The sequence below is a fragment of the Rana temporaria genome, chromosome 9, assembly GCF_905171775.1.
Source record: "Rana temporaria chromosome 9, aRanTem1.1, whole genome shotgun sequence".
Taxonomy (NCBI): Eukaryota; Metazoa; Chordata; class Amphibia; order Anura; family Ranidae; genus Rana; species Rana temporaria.
Genome location: NC_053497.1, coordinates 39488267 through 39508397, shown reverse-complemented (window position 1 = coordinate 39508397; position 20131 = coordinate 39488267). Strand labels below are relative to the sequence as shown.

The 20131-nt window shown below is 42.1% G+C and overlaps 1 protein-coding gene across 1 annotated transcript in view; it reads right to left on the bottom strand.

Annotated features, from left to right (window-relative positions):
• Positions 1-522: 522 nt before the first annotated feature.
• Positions 523-20131, bottom strand: part of LOC120913365 (cytochrome P450 2G1-like) — a 39570-nt gene continuing 19961 nt past the window's right edge. The window contains exons 6-9 of the mRNA XM_040323244.1: positions 18313-18454; positions 14032-14219; positions 13796-13937; positions 523-949 (exon numbers count right to left, since the gene is read on the bottom strand). Of these exons, the coding sequence (XP_040179178.1) occupies positions 768-949; positions 13796-13937; positions 14032-14219; positions 18313-18454 (654 nt within the window). The 3' untranslated portion in view covers positions 523-767. The remainder of the gene's footprint in view (positions 950-13795; positions 13938-14031; positions 14220-18312; positions 18455-20131) is intronic.

The window sequence follows — 20131 nt, the reverse complement described above, 5'->3', positions numbered from 1 at the left end:
ACGTACAACACGTCTGACAGGACTATAAAGGGGAAGTTCCTTTTTAAATGGCGCCACCCTTTGGGCTGCATACTTGCAGAAAAGCATACACAGGACCGTTTTTCGCAACGAGAAAAAAAAACGACGGGAAACACAACAAGGAAAAAAGAGAGCTGGTTTTGATTTTTTACGGGCAGTTTTTTCGTCAAGAAAACTGCTAGGGAGCATACACACGACCAATATAAAAAATGGCAGTTTTATCGTTGTGAAAACCGGTCGTGTGTACAAGGCATTTGCCTTTAAAACAGCATCAATTCTTCTAGATACTGTACACTTGCACACAGTTTTTGAAGGAACTCAGCAGGTAGGTGGTTTCAAATATCTTAAAACAGTAACCACATCTTCTGTGGATGTAGGCTGCCTCAAATCCTTCTGTCTCTTTATGTACTCTCAGACAGACTCATTGATGTTGAGATCAGGGCATGGCTATAGGACATGGAAACAAGGATATGCAGGAAAACATAGGCACCGGGCTGTAAAATATTTGGCTGTAGTTGGAGGCAGTTTATTTGCAAAGGGCTGGAGAGCAGTGCATCTCACTTGCAAGGGATGAAGCAGCATCTAGCGACACCTTAACGTGCAGACAGATCTATCTACAAAATGTTATTTAATACAAAAAAAAGTGAATTCAAATATTGCAAATTATTTAAAAATGAAGTCATGGCAAATGGATTTGAGGTTCTCTAAAGTCATTATTATGTTTGGTGAAATATATGCTATAATGGAATCTAATAGGGGACAAATGTCATCTTAAATCTGGGAGCCATTTTTCCAAGTCCACTGTATTCTGGCGAGAGATCGATCTCATCAGGGGATTTTTCAGAGCGGATATCAAATTTCTGAAGGATGGATGTGAGGTAGAGAAAAAGCTCCATACGTGCTAGGCCTTCTCCAGGACAAGCCCTCTTTCCTAAACAAAGATGACAACGACAGTAAGAGATTAAAAGTAATCTTTATTCCTCATACAATCAGTCCAGACCTGCCTTATTTTAAAATTACCTTAGAAACGCTTAATTCATTTTTGCCGTAATTATCCTAATTTTAAAAATGCTAGTCTGATATAAAATCTTCTAACACTGAAATAAATTAAAGCCTAACTATGTTTACTTTTACTTTAAATCGTTTGGGTCAAGCTGGTCCAAACAAGCCTCAGCTACATACAGTATACAGTGTTCCAGAAGTGGGACAGGGACTTCCCGTCCCGCTCCCTGAACAAAGTTGAGTCGGGATGGTTGCTGCTTGTATGGTACCTGGATTGGGTGGCGGTTCATGCCAAGCTTTTCCAGTTTCCGCCCCGTTTTCCCCCCAAATAGGATAGTCACATACCAGCCTTTAGGGAGAAGCTCCTCCAATTTGTGTCACTGAAGCCTCGTACACACGCATGGTTTTCTCGGCCAGAAACAGCAAGAAAACTGCTGGCAGAGCTTTCTTGCCGAGTAAACCGTGCGTGTATACGAGGCTTTGAGGTTTCTCGTTTGGAAAACTGCCCATAATCTAGACGAGAAAAATAGAGAACCTGCTCTCTTTTTTTCTCGTCGGGATTCTCGGCAGTGTTTTCCTGCCGAGAAACCCGAGCGTGTGTATACTTACCTGCCTCCATGGAAACCCGCGCATGCTCGAAATTACTTTGACACATGCGTGGTAGCTTCCAAGTCATAGGTAGGGTGAAGCAAGATGGCTGCAACGGCATCAAATGTGACGAGCGCATGCTCGTCAATGACGTCACCGCGTTCATTCAAAAGAACGGCGGTGAATCGTACGTGTGTACACTCGGCCGGCAAGAAAATCATTTTCCAAATGAATACAAGGGTTCCTGTCGGGAAAGGGGTCACCCGTTGGTGGCGCTGTTGGTCCTGTGGATCACAGTACCAGTGTACACCAGCGGGTGTCTTCTAACAGCCAGGATCTGTAGTAAAGGATTTCACCTGCTGGTGGCAGTGTTAGATCTGTGGGCCGTAGTACCGGTGTGTTTTCCAGCAGTGTGGAGCCAACATTATATAACCCTGGCCTGGCTAACATTTATGATTCTGGTATACCCCTTTTATTGTTCTCGCTTGTTTGTCTGTTGCGGTTGTTGGTTGGGTTTATTGTATACAGTTTGTTATTGGTGGCGTGTTTATTCATATTCACTTTCCTTAAAAAATTATTATTCACTTTTACGCTGTACATGCGTTTTGGTTCTCTCTTTAGAGGGGAGGGGAGAACCTTCCCAGTGGATACACAAACATCAATCCAATTTTACTAAATTTGACAAATGCTTCCCTACTCTATCCAAAACCCCCCAAACAATTGTCTTTACAGGCACCTTTATTTTCGTGCTACCTTCAGTTAACTTCTCTAGCAGCTAGATGATCAATAAATATAAATTATGTAGCGGCCTGCTACTTTTATAGCTGGCGCTGCCTTAAATTTAGAGGGTAGTCAGAGATTTAACTACCTCTGACTGTATTGTTTTGCCAAATTTGGGCTTCTGTTCCAGCCATGGCTGTACTGTGAGTGACCACTATTGTTGTCTGGGGTGTTGGTACCACCCCAGGCCAAGGATGGCAGCAGTCGAGTCAGGGTGTATTGGGTGTTCTTCCTCGGCAGCCAATCAGTGGGAGTTGATCGCTGCGCTGTGCATGCTGGGGGAGAGTACTTAAGGGACAGACGTCATTAGTTCTGGGTCGTCGCCATCCGTTCCTGGTCAGTCGTCCCACCACCCCCTGTGAGTGGCCCTCCTGGCCGGGGATGCGTGTTCAAGTGTTCCTGGCTCCGGTACCACGTTGGTCTGGAGCCGTGATCTACCAAGTAGGCCCGGTAGTTAGGCTGGGTCTACGCTTGCAGAGTGGTCCTGTGCTGTCCGTCCTAAAGGGAGGAAGCCAGGTACACTGTTACCAAGTTCAGTGTGACATCCTGGCTGCTAGGTTAGTGAGAGAGGCCTATTCAGGTACACAATACCCACTTTGGCTACAGTGGCGATGAAGGCTGCATGGCTGGGAGCAGGAGTGCTTCTGATCAAAAAAGTTATACACCTGAACCTACTACAGTACCTATTACCCTTCCACCTCTTCAACTGCTACTTTTATTCTTTTACCACGTTTGGTAAATAAAGCATAGAAAAAAGAAGCGCAACGTGTGGACATTGAACTCTTTTCCAGCTCTCATCAAGTACCCTGGACAGCGAAGGAATAGAGGTAATATGCCACCCAAAACAAACCAGCAGCTCCTTCGGGGGTAGTGCTACAAATACAATGCAATAACAGTAATATAAAATCATAAAGTACAGGTCACACATTGTAAAGAAGGTCAGACAAGAACATTCAGCATGCCTCATAGAAATCATCACAGTGTTTAGAGGAAAGAGAATGGAGCAAATAAAGTCAGAGTAAAGTCGACATTCTGATCTGGAAGCTTGTTCCAGAATAATAATTCAGAATATAAATATAGACAAAAGATTTTGTTTAAAATCATATGCAGTGTTAAAAATACCCTCCACTTATATCAATACACTGCATTTATCAATAATACAATTCCTAATCAATAATTTAATCAATCCATCAAATGACAGCCAGTGCAGGAACAAGCTCCTCTAGCAACCAAGGTGAAGATATTGAAGTGTATACCCCGACCTCCAGGCTGAAAAGAGTGCAGAAATGAAAACGTCTAACCTCATGTAAACTAAACTGGTTGGGGGAAAGCATTGTGATTGTGACATGGTTAACCTCCCTGGCAGTATGATTATTGCTGAAAGCGGTACCATTATTTTGGCGTTTTACATTGTAGGCCTGTAATTCTTAGGAATAACTCACTTGAATCTGTCCGAACAAGAGTCTAGTAGACATCTCGGGTATGAAAAAGTTTGAAAAACAAAATCTTAAATTATAATATAATAACTGTGACAGTATTAGAATGATATCCCCGTCAAGCATTCCCTTCTTCCCATAAAAGAAAATCACAGAATCATCCACACATGAGCCAAGGCTTAATGCTGGAACAAGACACTTTAATGGCAGCATGCTGCTAGGTATATATGCAGTTTACAAGCTAAATCCTCAATCAAAGAACAATGAAATCTCCACCCCCTTTCCACACACAGTGGGGGCTCTCATACAGATTATAGGCAGACACTTCGGCGCCGACTCTGAAGACACATTTCTTTAGATAATGACATCAGTGAAGGTAATTAGTAGTTGTAACAGAATACGTTATCTAGACAGCTTGGCCCCGCATATAGAAGAGGTAATTACCACAATGAAGCAATCAGAATAATTAACATGAGCCACTTATCTAATCACAGTAAACAGTAAACACAGGGCTTCTTCACACAACACACTAGATCAATTACCCTTTAACATACACAGCATTACTAGCAGGGAGAATCAACTGAAGCATATCCTTCACAATAACCAACCCTGTAAAATGGATTAAAATCTGATTTCAGTTTGTCAAAAAATGCTTATCCATAAACCAATTTTACTTCTTTACCCTTTCTTTTACTTCCATTTAGACAATGATCCCATAATGTATGCAGAATAAACACATATAGCTGGATTCAGGTACGGCGGCGCATCGTTGCGGCGGCGTAGCATATCGTATTTACACTACGCCGCCGTAAGTTTGCAAGGCAAGTACTGTATTCACAAAGTACTTGCCTGCTAAGTTAAGGCGGCGTAGCATAAATGGGGCCGGCGTAAGCGCGCATAATTCAAATGAGGATGTGGGGGGCGTGTTTTATGTATATTATCTGTGACCTGACGTGATTGACGTTTTTTACGAACGGCGCATGCGCCGTCCGTGTACATATCCCAGTGTGCATTGCGGCAAAGTACGCCGCAAGAACGTATTGGTTTCAACGTGGAGGTAAATTACGTCCAGCCCTATTCACGGACGACTTACGCAAACGACGTAAAATTTTCAAATTTCGACGCGGGAACGACGGCCATACTTAACATTACTAGTCCAGCTATTTGATGGAATAACTTTACGCCTGAAAATGCCTTACGTGAACGGCGTATCTTTACTGCGACGGGCGCACGTACGTTCGTGAATAGGCGTATCTAGTGATTTACATATTCTACGCTGAACTCAATGGAAGCGCCACCTAGCGGCCAGCCTAAATATTGCACCCTAAGATACGACGGCGCAGGCTGTCGTACCTTAGCTAGGTTAAGGTGTATCTCTGATTGAGAATACACTTAAACTTAGGACGGTGCAGATTCCGAGTTAGGTCGGCGTATCTACTGATACGCCGGCCTAACTCTCTCTGAATCCACCTATAAGTGTCATTTCTGTCTGATTTACTTATGATTTACATATTCTACGCCAAACTCAATGGAAGCGCCACCTAGCGGCCAGCCTAAAAATGTACACTTTAAGATACGATGGTGTAAGACACTTACGCCGCTCGTATCTTAGCCTAATTTAAGCGTATCTGGTTACCAGAATACGCTTAAAATTTGCGTTGGCGCAGATTCAGACTTAGGCCGGCGTATCTACTGATACGCCGACCTAAGTCTTTCTGAATCCACCTAATACTGTAGACACATCTTCCATAGTGCAGCAGCAAAATGTATTAAAAATCAATAAAATTCTTAATATGCAACTACGGTACATTAAAACTACAGAAGTCTTGCCATTTCAGGTGTATGCACTTGGACATTTAGTATCATAAATGACGAGGACATCACCTCTTACGCTCTGTGTTTTTTATCACTCAGGGCTTTTCCATTTGTTTTGAACTCACTTATCATTTGTGTACACAGTGCTGATATAGATGAGGCACTGTATTCCTATATAAATGAATGGTTAATGCTCTGTCTATATTTCAGAATCATTAACCTGGAACAAAAGTGCAGATCAGGATGATGACTTCTTTCTGACTCCATCTACTCCACCCTCTTTCCTCCAAAACGCTTCAAATGCCAAATGGGAGGCAAAAAAATTGGTACCTTCCACGAGGTGTGTTTACTGTCCTCGTATAACCTTTTTTTTTTTTTTTTTTTAAACCCCTTTAAGTGATACTATAGTTTTTTTTAAATAAAAAACATGCCATACTTACCTCCACTGTGCAGTTTGTTTCGCACAGAGTGGCCCCTGAACATCCTCTTCTGGGGTCCCACAGTGGCTCTCTCGGCTCCTCCCCGCATCAGATAATCCCCTCTGGGAAGCTCATGTCATTGGATTTGATTGACAGCAGCAGGAGCCAATGGCTGCACTGCTATCAATCTATCCAATGAAGAGCCGAGAACCCGTGGAGAGAGCGACAGCGGGATCACATCCACGGAAATTCAGGGCTCAGGTAAGTAAAATGGGGGCTCGGGGGGCCAGACACTGCAAGGTGTTTTTTCACCTTAATGCATAGGATGCATTAAGGTAAAAAACACAGACCCCTTTAAGGACTGAGGCCTCGTACACACGACCGAGGAACTCCTCGATGAGTTCCTTGTCAGGCTTGTCGAGAAACTTGACAAGCTTTCTTTGCTTACACACTATCAAGACCAAATCTCGTTGTTCTCAAACGTGGTGACGTAAAACACGTACGACGGCACTATAAAGGGGAAGTTTGATTCCACTGGCGCCACCCTTCTGAGCATGTGCGGGTTTCTAAGCATACACACGAACGTGTTTCTCGTCGAAAACCAGCCCGACGAGGAACATGACAAGGAAATTGAGACTCCCGACGAGGAAAAAAGAGAACGTGTTCTCTTTTTTTCTCATCGAGTTCCACGACAGTTTTCTCGATGAAAAACATACACACGACCATTTTCCTCGGCATAAAAGCTCTGCCACCAAGTTTCTTGATGGATTCTTCGAGGAAAACGGTCGTGTGTACGAGTCCTCAGCCTTTTTCTGAGATTTGGTGTTTACAAGTTAAAAACATTATTTTTTTGCTAGAAAATTACTTAGATCCCCCAAACATTATATATATTTTTTCTAACAATACTAAGCAATACTTTTTGTCACACCGTATTTGCGCAGCGCTTATAAGCCCTTTTTTGGGGGAAAAAAGATCACTTTTTTAAATAAAAAAATAAGACAACAGTAAAGTTAGTCCAATTTTTATTGTGAAAGATAATGTTACGCAGAGTAAATTGATGCCCAACATGCCACACTTCAAAGTTGCGCCCGCTCGTGGAATGGCGACAAACTTTTACCCTTAAAAATCTCCATAGGCGATGTTTAAAAAATTATACACGTTGCATGTGTTGAGTTACAGAGAAGATCTAGAGCTAGAATTATTGCTCTCGCTCTAACGATCACGGCAATACCTCACATATGTGGGCGCTGCTCACGTATGCATTCGCTTCTGTGCAAGGGAAGTTTTAAAAACATTTTTTTTATTTATTCTACTTTTATTTTGCCACTGTTTTTAAAAAATAAAATAAAAAATTGGGTCACTTTTATTCCTATTACAAGCAATGCAAACATCCCTTGTAATAGAAAAAAGTCTAACAGGTCCTCTTAAATATGAGATCTGGGGTCAAAAAGAGGCGATTCAGTTCACATGTGTTGCGCTATATAAGTTTCTCACTCACTCACCTCAGATCTCATATTTAGACTTAAATGCAATAAAAAAAATTACATAGCAGCAAGAGGATTAAGATAGTAAATGTCAATTGAGAGAATGAATTTCTGCTTGAAATATTTAGCAATAGCCAAATTGCTTGTTTTATCATTAACCCTTTCACTGCCAGGTTTGTACGTTGGCTGTCCCCCCGCATGCCACCGACTGAACATCTTGCGAGACCGAAACAGCAGGTGCCACCGGGTAGGGGTCGTTTTTCTCGACGCGATTCCTCTCAAGCCTGCCTTGCATACACACGATCGTGAAAAAAAATGCTCGAGCAAAGCGCGGTGAAGTACAACACGTACGACAACACATACAACGGCACTATAAAGGGGAAGCCCTTTGGGCTGCTTTTGCTGATTTTGTGTTACCGCGTGTTAGTAAAAGTTTGGTGAGAGACTATTGGTGCTTTTCAGTCTTTGCTTTTCAGTCTGTTACAGCGTGATGAATGTGCTATCTCCATTACGAACGCTAGTTTTACCAGAACAAGCGCTCCCATCTCATAACTTGCTTCTGAGCATGCACTTTTTTCCCCCCTCGTTAAAGCCTACACACAATCGTTTTTCACGACGTGAAATAGAACGATGTGAAAAACGACGATAAAAAAATAGAGCAGGTTGTACATTTTTAACGGACATTTTTCACGTTGAGAAAAATGCTATGGGGCCTACACACGACCGTTTTTCACGACCAATTAAAAAAGTTTCATTTTTCTCGTCATGAAAAACGGTTGTGTGGTTGTCCGCACGCTGGTCGGTAAGTGAGTTTGAAATTTTCCTTAGCCTTTTTCTAACATATGCTCCTTGTTGCAATGGACAGTTATAGGAGGGGGCAGTGGCTTACCTTTTTGTACTGTTACATAGTTACATAGTAGGTGAGGTTGAAAAAAGACACAATTCCATCAAGTTCAAACTATGTGTGTGATTATATGTCAGTATTACCTTGTATACCCCTGTATGTTGTGGTCGTTCAGGTGCTTATCTAATGTTTTTTTAAACTATCGATGCCCCTTGCTGAGACCACTGCCTATGAAGGGAATTCCACATCCTTGCCCCTCTTACAGTAAAGAACCCTCTATGTAGTTTAACCTGCCTGGCGGTCTTCACGAGTCTGACTCGGGGTTAGATTTTCCTGCTGCGAGCGGAAACCCCGAGTCAGACTCGGCTCGCCTCGCTGAATCCACAGGCACAAGTTACTTACCTTGTCCCTGGATCCAGCGATGCCACCGCGCTGTGTGAGCGAGTGGGACCTCGCTCGATTCACACAGTGCCTCCGTGTGACGCCGATCTCCGTTCCCTGCGACGTTACGACGCACGGGGACGGAGAACGGCGCCAAATTCAAAAAAGTAAACAAACACCTTACATACAGTATACTGTAATCTTATAGATTACAGTACTGTATGTAAAAAAAACACACACCCCCTGTCCCTAGTGGTCTGTCCTGTGTCATGCATGTCATTTTATATAATAAAAACGTTTCTTTCTCCCTGCAAACTGTAGATTGTCCATAGCAACCAAAAGTGTCCCTTTATGTCAAAAATAGTTTTAGATCAGCTAAAAAACAGCGATAATAAATTATAATCACTTGCAGAATTGTGCGATAGCGATTTGTGGGGAAATTCGTCATAAAAAAAAAAAAATAATGACAGCAACAATTCTGCAACTGAGCAAATTTCAGTGATTTTGATTTGATTACATTATTGAATAATTTTTATTATAATTATATTATTATTTGTTATAATTATTTATAATTATTTATTATATTATAATTTATAATTTTGTTTTTAAAAAAATGTCATACCTGGGATGCCTATTAGAATCTTGTTTGGTCAGATTTAAGTGAGTTATTTCTAAAAATTACAGACCTACAATATAAAACGCCAAATTTCCTTGCAAATAATGGTACCGCTTTTAGCATGTTTTTTCTGACAGAATCATACCGCCAGGGAGGTTAAGGTTAAACCTCTTTTCTTCTAATTTTAATGAGTGGCCATGTGTTTAGTTAAATTTTCTTCTGCGAACAAGTTTCCATATTGTGGGGTCACCAGTACGGTATTTGTACATTGAAACCATATCCCCTCTCAAGCGTCTCTTCTGCAGAGAGAATAAGTTCAGTGCTCACAACCTTTCCTCATAACCAATATCCTCCAGACCCTTTATTTGCCTTGTTGCCCTTCTTTGTACTCACTCCATTTCCAGTATATGCTAACTAAGGACTGGTTCCCAGAACTGGACAGCATACTCTAGGTGTGGCCGGACCAGAGTCTTGTAGAGTGGGAAAATTATCGCTTTATTCCTGGAGTTAATCCCTTTTTTTAATGCATGCCAACATTCTGTTTGCTTTGTTAGTAGCAGCTTGGCATTGCATGCCATTGCTGAGCCTATCATCTACTAGAACCCCCAGGTCTTTTTCCATCCTAGATTCCCCCAGAGGTTCACCCCCTAGTGAGTAGATTGCATTCATATTTTTGCCATCTAAATGCATTATTTAAAATGTTTCTACATTAAACATCATTTGCCATGTACTTGTCCACCCCATTCATTTGTTCAGATCTTCTTGCAAGGTTTCCACATCCTGCGGAGAAGTTATTGCCCTGCTTAGCTTAGTATCGTCCTCAAATACAGACATTGAACTGTTTAACCCATCCTCCAGGTCGCTTATAAACAAATTAAACAGGATTGGTCCCAGCACAGAACCCTGGGGGACCCCACTACCCCCCGCTGACCATTCTGAGTATTCTGAGTATTCCCCATTCATCACCACCCTCTAAACTCGCCCTTGTAGCCAGTTTTCAATACATGCACTCACTCTATGGTCCATGCCAATGGACTTTATTTTGTACAGTAAAGTGAGTTGCCCTTCCTTTATCTAGATGGCAACTCACCTCCTCATAAATGGTTAATAGATTGGTTTGGCAAGAATGATTCTTCATGAATACATGATGATTACTGCTAATGATACCATTTTCATTACTAAAATCTTGTATACAGTCCCTTATCATCCCCTCCAAGAGCTTGCATACTATTGATGTTAGGCTAACTGGTCTGTAAATCCCAGGGATGTATTTTGAGTTCTTTTTAAATATTGGTGCTATATTGGATTTTCTCCAATCTGCTGGTACCATTCCAGTCAGTAGACTGTCAGTACAAATTAGGAACACTGGTTTGGCAATTACTTAACTGAGTTCCCTAAGTACCCTCGGGTGCAAGCCATCCGGTCCCGGTGATTTATTAATGTTAAGTTTCCCAAGCCTAATTCTAATTCTGTCCTCTGTTAGCCATGAGGGTGCACCCTGAGATGTGTCACAAGGATAAACACTGCAGTTTTGGTTACTGAAGCCCACCAATTCCCTTGTGAAGACTGAGGAGAAGAATAAATTCAATACCTTCATAATCTCCCTATTCTTTGTAACCAGATGCCCTTCCTCATTCTTTATGGGGCCAATGTGGTCAGTCATCCCTTTTTTACTGTTTAAGTACTTAAATAATTTCTTGTTGATATACTGGTCAGGCAACGCACTGACACCTTTGCAGCCATTGTGCTATGTGCTGGGTGTTCAGTGTGCCCCTGTGCCCCTGTGCCTTTAAGAAGGGGTGCAACTGCCCTCTATCTATCCATCAGAATGCATGTGCTTCCACTGTGGAGCCACTTAAAAGTTAGTGGAAGTACTACGGATACCAGCAGGGGTCAAGTCCTGGGGAACAAAGTGTGGGAACTCCCACCCAAGATCCACGCCCCACCAAAAAAAAAAAAAAAGAAGCAAGTTATTTCTAAAGCCCGCCATAACTCGCGGCAGACCTTCGCAATGTCTCCTGGGAACAATGACAAAAGCTCCCAGGAGACATTGCGGCATAGAGGAAGTGACGGAATACCCGCACACTACCCGATGAATCCATATACAGGAAGCGGCCAGTAACATAAAGGATTACTAAGGTTCGCCTGACAGTGACTCGAGCTGGGCATCGCCCTTAGTGAAGGATTGGCTCGGGCGGCTCGGCTGCTCTAGTTCGGCAAAGGGAACTGCGTTCCTGCTGTGAAAAAAGTGCAGGAACTCCGTTCCCACGCGTTCCCGCATGACATGAGCCCTGGATACCAGGGTACCTTGGTGGGGCCTATAGCTTACGCATGTATTTGTCAATGTGTGCAGACTAATCCCCTTGTTTTTAACGCATACGGTTAATTTGGTTGTCCACAGGCTGGTCGGTAAGTGAGCTTGGAATTATCCTTGGATTTTTCCATGGGCTTTTTATAACTTTAGTAAATCAACCCTATTGTGTTCACAATGCAATTAGGACTTTTATAAGTTCACTGAATATTCACTTCTAGATAAAATAAACAGAGAGCTAACCTTGAACTAGCTAAAAAATACACTTCTCTGACTGACACAAAGGATGACCAGATACAGCCTGTCCTACGATAATGGGAAGGGGTGGGTGGGGGGGACTGCCCTTAATGCTTAGACTGTGCGTCATTCAGTTTATCAGCATTCCTGACCTAACATCAGATGCTGGGTCTAGAGTGCCAATATCATTGTATCTAGTTTCCTAATATACCTGAATCCAGGGAGACACAGAGGAGATTGACCTGCAATACTAATAGGCAAATTGTCTCTCCATGTGATATCTAAGAATCTGGCAAGGAACTAGGCATGTTGGAAAGGTCCATAGGACCCTACATTTAAAAATACAGGGTAGGTTTTTATCACAGCAGGGTCACTTTAGAATTAAGCACATCCCTGAAAAGAAGATTATATAACTTTTCAGCGGCCCGTTTTTTCAAGCTCTGGTGATTTGCTGCTACATGGCTGCTGCAGGTATTTGAGTACGAGTCAATGGGTGTAGAAGCCACAGGCAATTGCTGCTGATAAAGGATGCATGCACTGTACTGTCACCTTTTGTGGAGGTGACAAGAATGGTGAGCCGTGACAATGCATGCATCAGAGACGCAATCCTTGTTGTGTTCCTGCTGGAGCAGACTCTGCGTGACATTATGGACAGGGCACTCGAGGCAGAGCAGCAGGAGGAAGAGAAGTACTTCCTTTCCTCTCAAGGCCGCTTTATGCAGACACTATTCTTGCATTGCCACAGAACACACAGGAGGGGAGGGAGGAGGAGGACTCTGCCAGCTTACAGTCTCATGGGAGAGCTAGTTTTGAGGATTCTATTGGTCAATGGAGGAGTGCGCCTCAGTGATGACTTTTAAATTTTTAGTCCTTGGCACCCAGGGCTGTCAGCTTCCACATTCCACCTGCAATGTCTGCATCATATGGTGGAGAATTTTCTAGGGGTGAAAACACACGGAGAGCTTTGCAGTCGACAATCCACTGGTTTATTGGGTCATGAGAATAGACCACTAGCCAGAACTTGCCCAGTATGCAATTGAGCTGCTGGGCTGCCCTGCATCAAGTATGCTTTCTGATTAGGCATTCAGTACTACCAGAGGTTTTGTGACAGATAAAAGAGTGCGTCTGTCCACAGACTTCGTTGACCGACTGACATTTATTAAAATTAATCATTCCTGGATTAGCAGCAGCTATTAAGCCCCGATTAAGTGTTTTTGGGATGTGGAATCTGTGCAAGACTGTCTAGGCTGCCTAGCTTTGTGGGTGTTGATTTTATTGGGAAGACATTTTTTCTGAACCACTTTGACAGGTGCATCAAATATTATTTTTTTTACAGGAAGGCCAATTCTTCCTTTATCAAGAGTACCTCTACAGGGGTTACAGTGTGAGGGCACCACCAACACCCAAAGCCCAATTTTTCTGCCACTGTTTGACCGGAACATATAGTGCGTGCTCGGGAGTCGGGACGCAGGGCTGCGGGGCTGTGCGCTGGCTGCAACTTGACCCCAGGACCAGAAGCATTACTCCCCCAGGAGGCCGTGACATGCAAGGATCTGAGACCCTGACACGCCTAGCTGACCCCCCCATCTACCCCCCCATACACCCCATGTAACCTACCCCAGTGATCAGGCTGCATTGATGGGCACTGAAGTTGGCTGCACTGATGGACACTGGTGAGACTGCATTGAAAAACTAGATGGGCCATGGATGGTGAGCTCATTCGGCAGTTCAATGGGCCACTTGACTGGACTTGCCCCCCAGGCCTAAGGCTGCCAGCCCTCCCCTGTGTATGACCCCCCCCCCAATTCCTGATATTATAAAGAACACATTACACATTTTTATACAGTGCTATACAGCATCTTACCTGTAGAGAATGCAATGAAGGCTTCATTTTTTTTGAACAATCCTTGCTGGTCTAGAAAATGTTCAGGATAAAACTCCTGGGGCCTTTCAAAGAATGAGGCATCATACAGCACAGAGTGCAGAACTGTGAAGACGATGGTCCCCTGCAAAGAGCAGAAAGTAGATGGGAAGATTGATAAAATGATATCTGAACAGCCAGCAAAACATTTGGTTGGTTGGTCGGAAGTTTGTGAGTACCTTGGGCAGATGATATCCTCTGAAGACAGTGTCCTCCGTCACAGAATGAGGGGCTCCAAGCGGTAAGAAGTCAATAAACCGCATGACCTCATGCATTACAGCCTCAGTATATGGCATCTTGGTACGGTCCTCCATACATGGCCTACGGGTTCGGCCAATGACAGTCTCTATCTCAGCCTGGATCTTTTCTGGTAAGATAAACAAAAATTGCTGTAGAACAGATGGCGTGTTGAAAAATTGGTACAGTGAACCCCCACAATGTCAATTTAGAAAATAAACAAAGACATACATTTTATTTATAGATACTGTTTCTCCTATTTTTATTATTTTATGATTTATCTACAGTTTTCAATGATTTTAGTATTACAAGAGGTGGGCTGCAATTGTGTAGTGTTTTGCACTACAAAAAAGGGGTCATGTATGATTTATACTATGTTGGGGTGCATTGGCAGCCCATTTATTTTCAATGAACTGCCTTAATGCACTGCACGTTAAAGCAGTAGTAAACTGCCAAATAAATAAAAAACAATGGGCCCTCTTGCAGGTTTAATTTGTAATGTACTAGTATGCACTGCAAACTAGCACAGTATAAGAGAATTACCTGTACACTGAGCCCTCCAGCCTAGCACTGTCATGGCTCCCCGGCGCTGCCATCTTCACCCGGGATTCAGCTGTAAGAATGGCCAGGGCCGTGATGACGTCACTCCCGCGCATGTGTTTGCGGGGGCCCTCGTGTCCGGCAGTGAGGTTTTCATTTTTTTTTATGCGATTACTTTCTTCCTACGTGACCTCCAGGGGAAGGGGCCAGGGGGAAAGGTTTGTTTTATTTGAAAGTAGAGAAAGGAAGGTATAAACAAAGGAAGAATTTAAGTAGCGATATAGAAGGATTGCAATCCAAGTTAATAATTGGGTAACAATTATTACTGAGCAAATTTTGTGGCTTTATATCCCTAATTTTATGAATTTAATATGAGATGCCACTGGTTTATTTGTTTTTATTGTGAGGTTGGATGGTTAGATTTGTTCTCTACTTTAACCACTTCATTACTGGGCACTTAAACCCCCTTCGTGCCCAGACCAATTTTCAGCTTTCAGGGCTGACGCATTTTGAATGACAATTGCGCGGTCATACAACACTGTACCCAAATTATATTTGTGTAATTTTTTCCCCACAAATAGAGCTTTCTTTTGGTGGTATTTGATCATCTCTGCGATTTTTATTTTTTGCGCTATAAACAAAAAAAGACAGAAAATTTTGGAAAAAAAAACACAATATTTTTTACTTTTTGTTATAATAATATCCCAAATTTTTAAAAATAAAATAAAAATTTCCCTCGGTTTAGGCCGATACGTATTCTTCTACATAATTTTTGTAAGCGTATATTGATTGGTTTGCGCAAAAGTTATAGCGCCTACAAAATAGGCGCTATAACTTTATGATTTATGATTTTTATTTATTTTTTACTAGATCTGTGATTTTTTTGTCAGGCCTGCGATATTGCGGCGGACATATCGGACACTTTTGACACAATTTTGGGACCATTCACATTTATACAGCGATCAGTGCTATAAAAATGCACTAATTACCGTATTTATCGGCATATACCAAGCACTTTTGGGTGCGCGGTATACGCCGATACTCGCTTTCCCGCGCCGAGTTTGAATACTGCGCCGACATATACCGAGCGCAGTACACTCGTGTATTGTCGGCAGTCTCGGCTCCTCCCGCGCTGACGTCCTGGACGTACAGGACGTCAGCGCGAGAGTAGCTGAGCATTGCCGACAATACACGAGTGTACTGCGCTCTGTATATGTCGGCGCAGTATTCAAACTCGGTGCGGGAAACGAGCGGGGAGGACGCGAGGACGCCGCAGAAGGACGCCGGACCCGACAAAGAGGACACCCGAAGCCACAGACGGACCCCGGACCCGACGAGGCCGCCGATGGACGCCGCGCAAGACACCAAAACTGTAAGTACAAAAAAAACTTTTTTCCACAGGATTCGGGGCAACTTTAGGGGTGCGCGCTATACGCGGGAGCGCGCTATACCCCGATAAATACGTGCGCGCCCCCACACTTGAGAGCTGCACTGTGGACGTCTTTCGTCTATAGCGCGGATCTCAAGTGGTTAATATAGGTTTATTCCTTTTCTTGCTTTGTATTATATTGTTTATATGTTTTGTTATAACTAAAAATTATTGAATAAAGAATATATGTATATATAATATATATATATATATATATATATATTAAAAAAAAAAACAAAGGAAAATAATACATTTCTTTCATCTGTCATATCTGTGATTAAATAAAACATAATTGCCAACTGCTTGGTGTTTGCTCCAGGATTCCTGTCTGATTTGACGTAAACCAGCCCGCAGTATCTCTGAAGTCTGGACATTGGCTTTTTTTATTGTGCAAGAGAAACCAGAGCCAATGATACTGATATGTACGTGGTGGACTATACACCTACGCATTGGGTATCAACATTGCAAATAGTTTGGTATAAATGGGTTGCATCACTTCAGAAGCGATTTAACCCTTTTTTGGGGGGTTTTTTGCACGCATGTTCTAGGCCTGAAGATTAGCTATAAACCTCAAAACATTATATATTTTATGAAAGCAGGGACCCTGGACAATAAAAAAATGGTAGTTCCAATTTTTTATGTCACAAGATATTAGCGCATTGGTTTCTCAAGTGCAACATTTCAGAAAAAATATACAATAAAGTTTGTTTTCAGAAGCGGTGGTCTCAGACATACACTCTGTGACCACCATTTGTGTGCCCCGGAAGGTGGAGGTTTGTTTGCTCGGTTTGGTAGACTCTCTGGCTCATCTTTAGGTCTCCAGGACACTGATAGGATTACTATTGTTCTATGCAAGGAAAATGATTCTTCTCCAATGGAAATCCCCATTAGTTCCAACCCTAACCTTTTTACCAACTCTGACCCAGAATCTCCCGATTAGTAGATTACCTTACAAAAGATCAGGTGGACATGTATACTGTATGTAATTGCACCCACGTCCAATCCACATGTCTAATAATTGTGACTTCCTTTTTATTAAATGTGGCTTACTACTACCTCTGAGCAGCTGATACCTACAATACTCTAAACCCTGTACACACGATCGGTTTGTCTAATGAAAACGGACGAACCGTTTTCATCGGACGAACTGATCGTGTGTGGGCCCCATCGTTTTTTTTCCCCATCGGCGAAAAAAAATAGAACCTGTTTCAAATGTTTCCTATGGATAAAAAAACGATAGAAAAAAACGATCGTCTGTGGGGAAGTCCATCGGTCAAAAATCCACACATGCTCAGAATCAAGTCGATGCATGTTCGGAAGCATTGAACTTCATTTTTCTCAGCACGTCTTTGTGTTTCACGTCACTGCGTTGGACACGGTCAGATTTTTAACCGATGGTGTGTAGGCAAGACTGATGAAAGTCAGCTTCATCGGATATCCAATGAAAAAATCCATCGGATTAGATTCCATCAGATATCCGATCGTGTGTACAGGGCTTAAGAAATTACTTTGTAACCCTTTCCAGACCAATACATGTCAATTACTTTGTTTCTCATCTTCTTTTTTATCTTGAATTTCTTTAAATCAAGGCATGAAGTTTTGCTTCTTTAGATATATTAGCATGCTTTACTTTGTCACACAGCTTCTATTTAAGTGATTTCTTGAATTAACAAGTCTCGCAGTAATCAGGTCTGGGTGAGGTAAGTGAATTTTTTTTCAGCTTTCCAAAAAATGGGGTTAATCGCAGCTCATTCATTGTTTTGGCAAGGGGTTGGAGGGGGGATTACTTTTTCACAGCGCTGTATGTTACAGGGCCGTCAACCTTATCCTTCATTCACTACTTCACAATTTAGTTTTCTCAAACAAACCTGTACCCAGCAGCAGTTGTTGGAGATTTGACATGCAAATGCTAGTTCTAAGTAATTTAATGACCAAATAAAAAAATAGGACAGCAGCTCTGGAACTTGCTCCTTTGAAAACAAGTAAGCAGTGGCAACTTCTAACCCAACAGGTGTTCTTTAAGGCATCCTAAAGGCCTTTTTGTTTTCAGATTTGCTACAAGGATACAAATCTAAATCTTCAAGGAGAACTTTCATTTGCTTAAGTAAAATGTTGTAAAAAAATTGCAAACTGGGTCTCATTCTTATGGGATCAGCAGACCAATTCATTGTTCTCTAACAATCTCAATTACTGCAATAATTCTGGTGGAAATTACCCAAAAGTTTGATTCATGCTCTAAGAAAGCCATCTTTACCTTTAATATGAGGGTACTTCATAAGGATGAGCAGCGTGCTAGACAACGTGCTGGTGGTGGTCTCCTGCCCTGCAAAAAATATGTCCAGTGCGCAGGATAGAAGATTTGGTAGATTGTATTGTGTGTGTGGATTCTTGCTTTCCTAAAAAAAAAAAATGGGGAAATAAAGAAAATCTCATTGATTGATGTGAAAAATTAGTAACTTCCTTCACTAAAGCATTGTCAACTTTGAAACTTTCAATAAGCCCCACATCTGAAACCCACACCACACAAATAGAGATACTTGTATAGAGAAGGGCCCATCTAGCTTATTACTTTACTAATATAAATTTTGGGGCAGATTCACAGAGCAAGTACGCCGGCGTATCTGCTGATACACCGGCGTACTTTCAAATTTCCCGCGTCGTATCTTTAGTTTGAATCCTCAAACCAAGATACAACGGCTTCTGGGTAAGATCCGGAAACAAAAAGGCGCCTCCAGGTTAAAACGTAATTGCAGCTTTTAATACATAGATAACAGTGTGAACTTACATTTAAAATTCTTAAAATCCGGTGAGGAAGTAGTAGAATCAGATGCTGGGAGAGGAGGATGAGAGGGACGTCTATCCGGGCTGGTTGTTTGTGCTGGTAGTATCTCCGGGAACACTCCTGTACCTGTCGGGTCCTGTGCTGTAAAACAGCCGGTCCGGGAGGGTAGTGGGAAACGAGGCCCGGAGCGCAGCGTAGACCACGGTGACGTCACCTAGTTGCGACGGCGTTTCAAAGCTGGCGCCGTCGGATGACTAAGCGCGCTTCTTTCTCAAGCATGGGGAAGGACGTGGAGAGAGTCAATTTGTAAGTATAAAAATGTGCGCCATCTTGTGGACAAAAATAGGAACTGATTCTTATTTTGGAAAAAAACCACATGTAAAGATGAACGTTGGGAGTGGGTTATATGGGCTTGTTTCCAGTGACAAAAAAATATATATAAAAACAAAAGGGAAAAAGGAACATAATAGATATATCTCTGGAGTACCTTGGGGGATACAGGAAAACCATTGATACATAGATAAATGGATAAAACATTTAAAATAGGTATATATTAATAAAAGAAGATAAGAATATATAGCTTTAATTGGGTTAGGGAAGATATATATATATACTAACGCTGGTGGGAGTTTATAACTAGATCTGGACGTCAATCCATTATTTTAATAAAAACATTTTAGTGTCATTTAGTTAAAAAAGTATTAATATTGTGATTGATTTTCTATTTATTAAATAGATGTACTTTTTATGTACTTTTTAGGTGGATTAAAGGAGAGTGGAAATTTCCAGCATCTCATTTATTCCACCTGGCGAGAGTGTTTCTAAAATGTAAATCCAATACGTCTCGCGTTCGCATAGCTTAAAAAACCTTTCAGCTTCAGTGAGGTTTTTGGGGATTTGTTCCAAGATCCATACTTCTAATTTATCAGTACAACTATCATGAAATTTGATAAAATGTTGGGGGACACTATGTTTATCTGTCCCACCTTCTATCTTTCTACGATGTTGACCGAACCTTTGCCTGAGTGGGCGTATCGTAAGGTGGGACAGATAAACATAGTGTCCCCCAACATTTTATCAAATTTCATGATAGTTGTACTGATAAATTAGAAGTATGGATCTTGGAACAAATCCCCAAAAACCTCACTGAAGCTGAAAGGTCGCGCGGTCGTCGCATTCTCTTACGTCGTCGGTAGTCGGCTTTTTCCGGCGTATAGTTAAAGCTGCTATTTTGTGGCGTATAGATAGACTTGCCATGTTAAAGTATGGCCGTCGTTCCCGCGTCGAAATT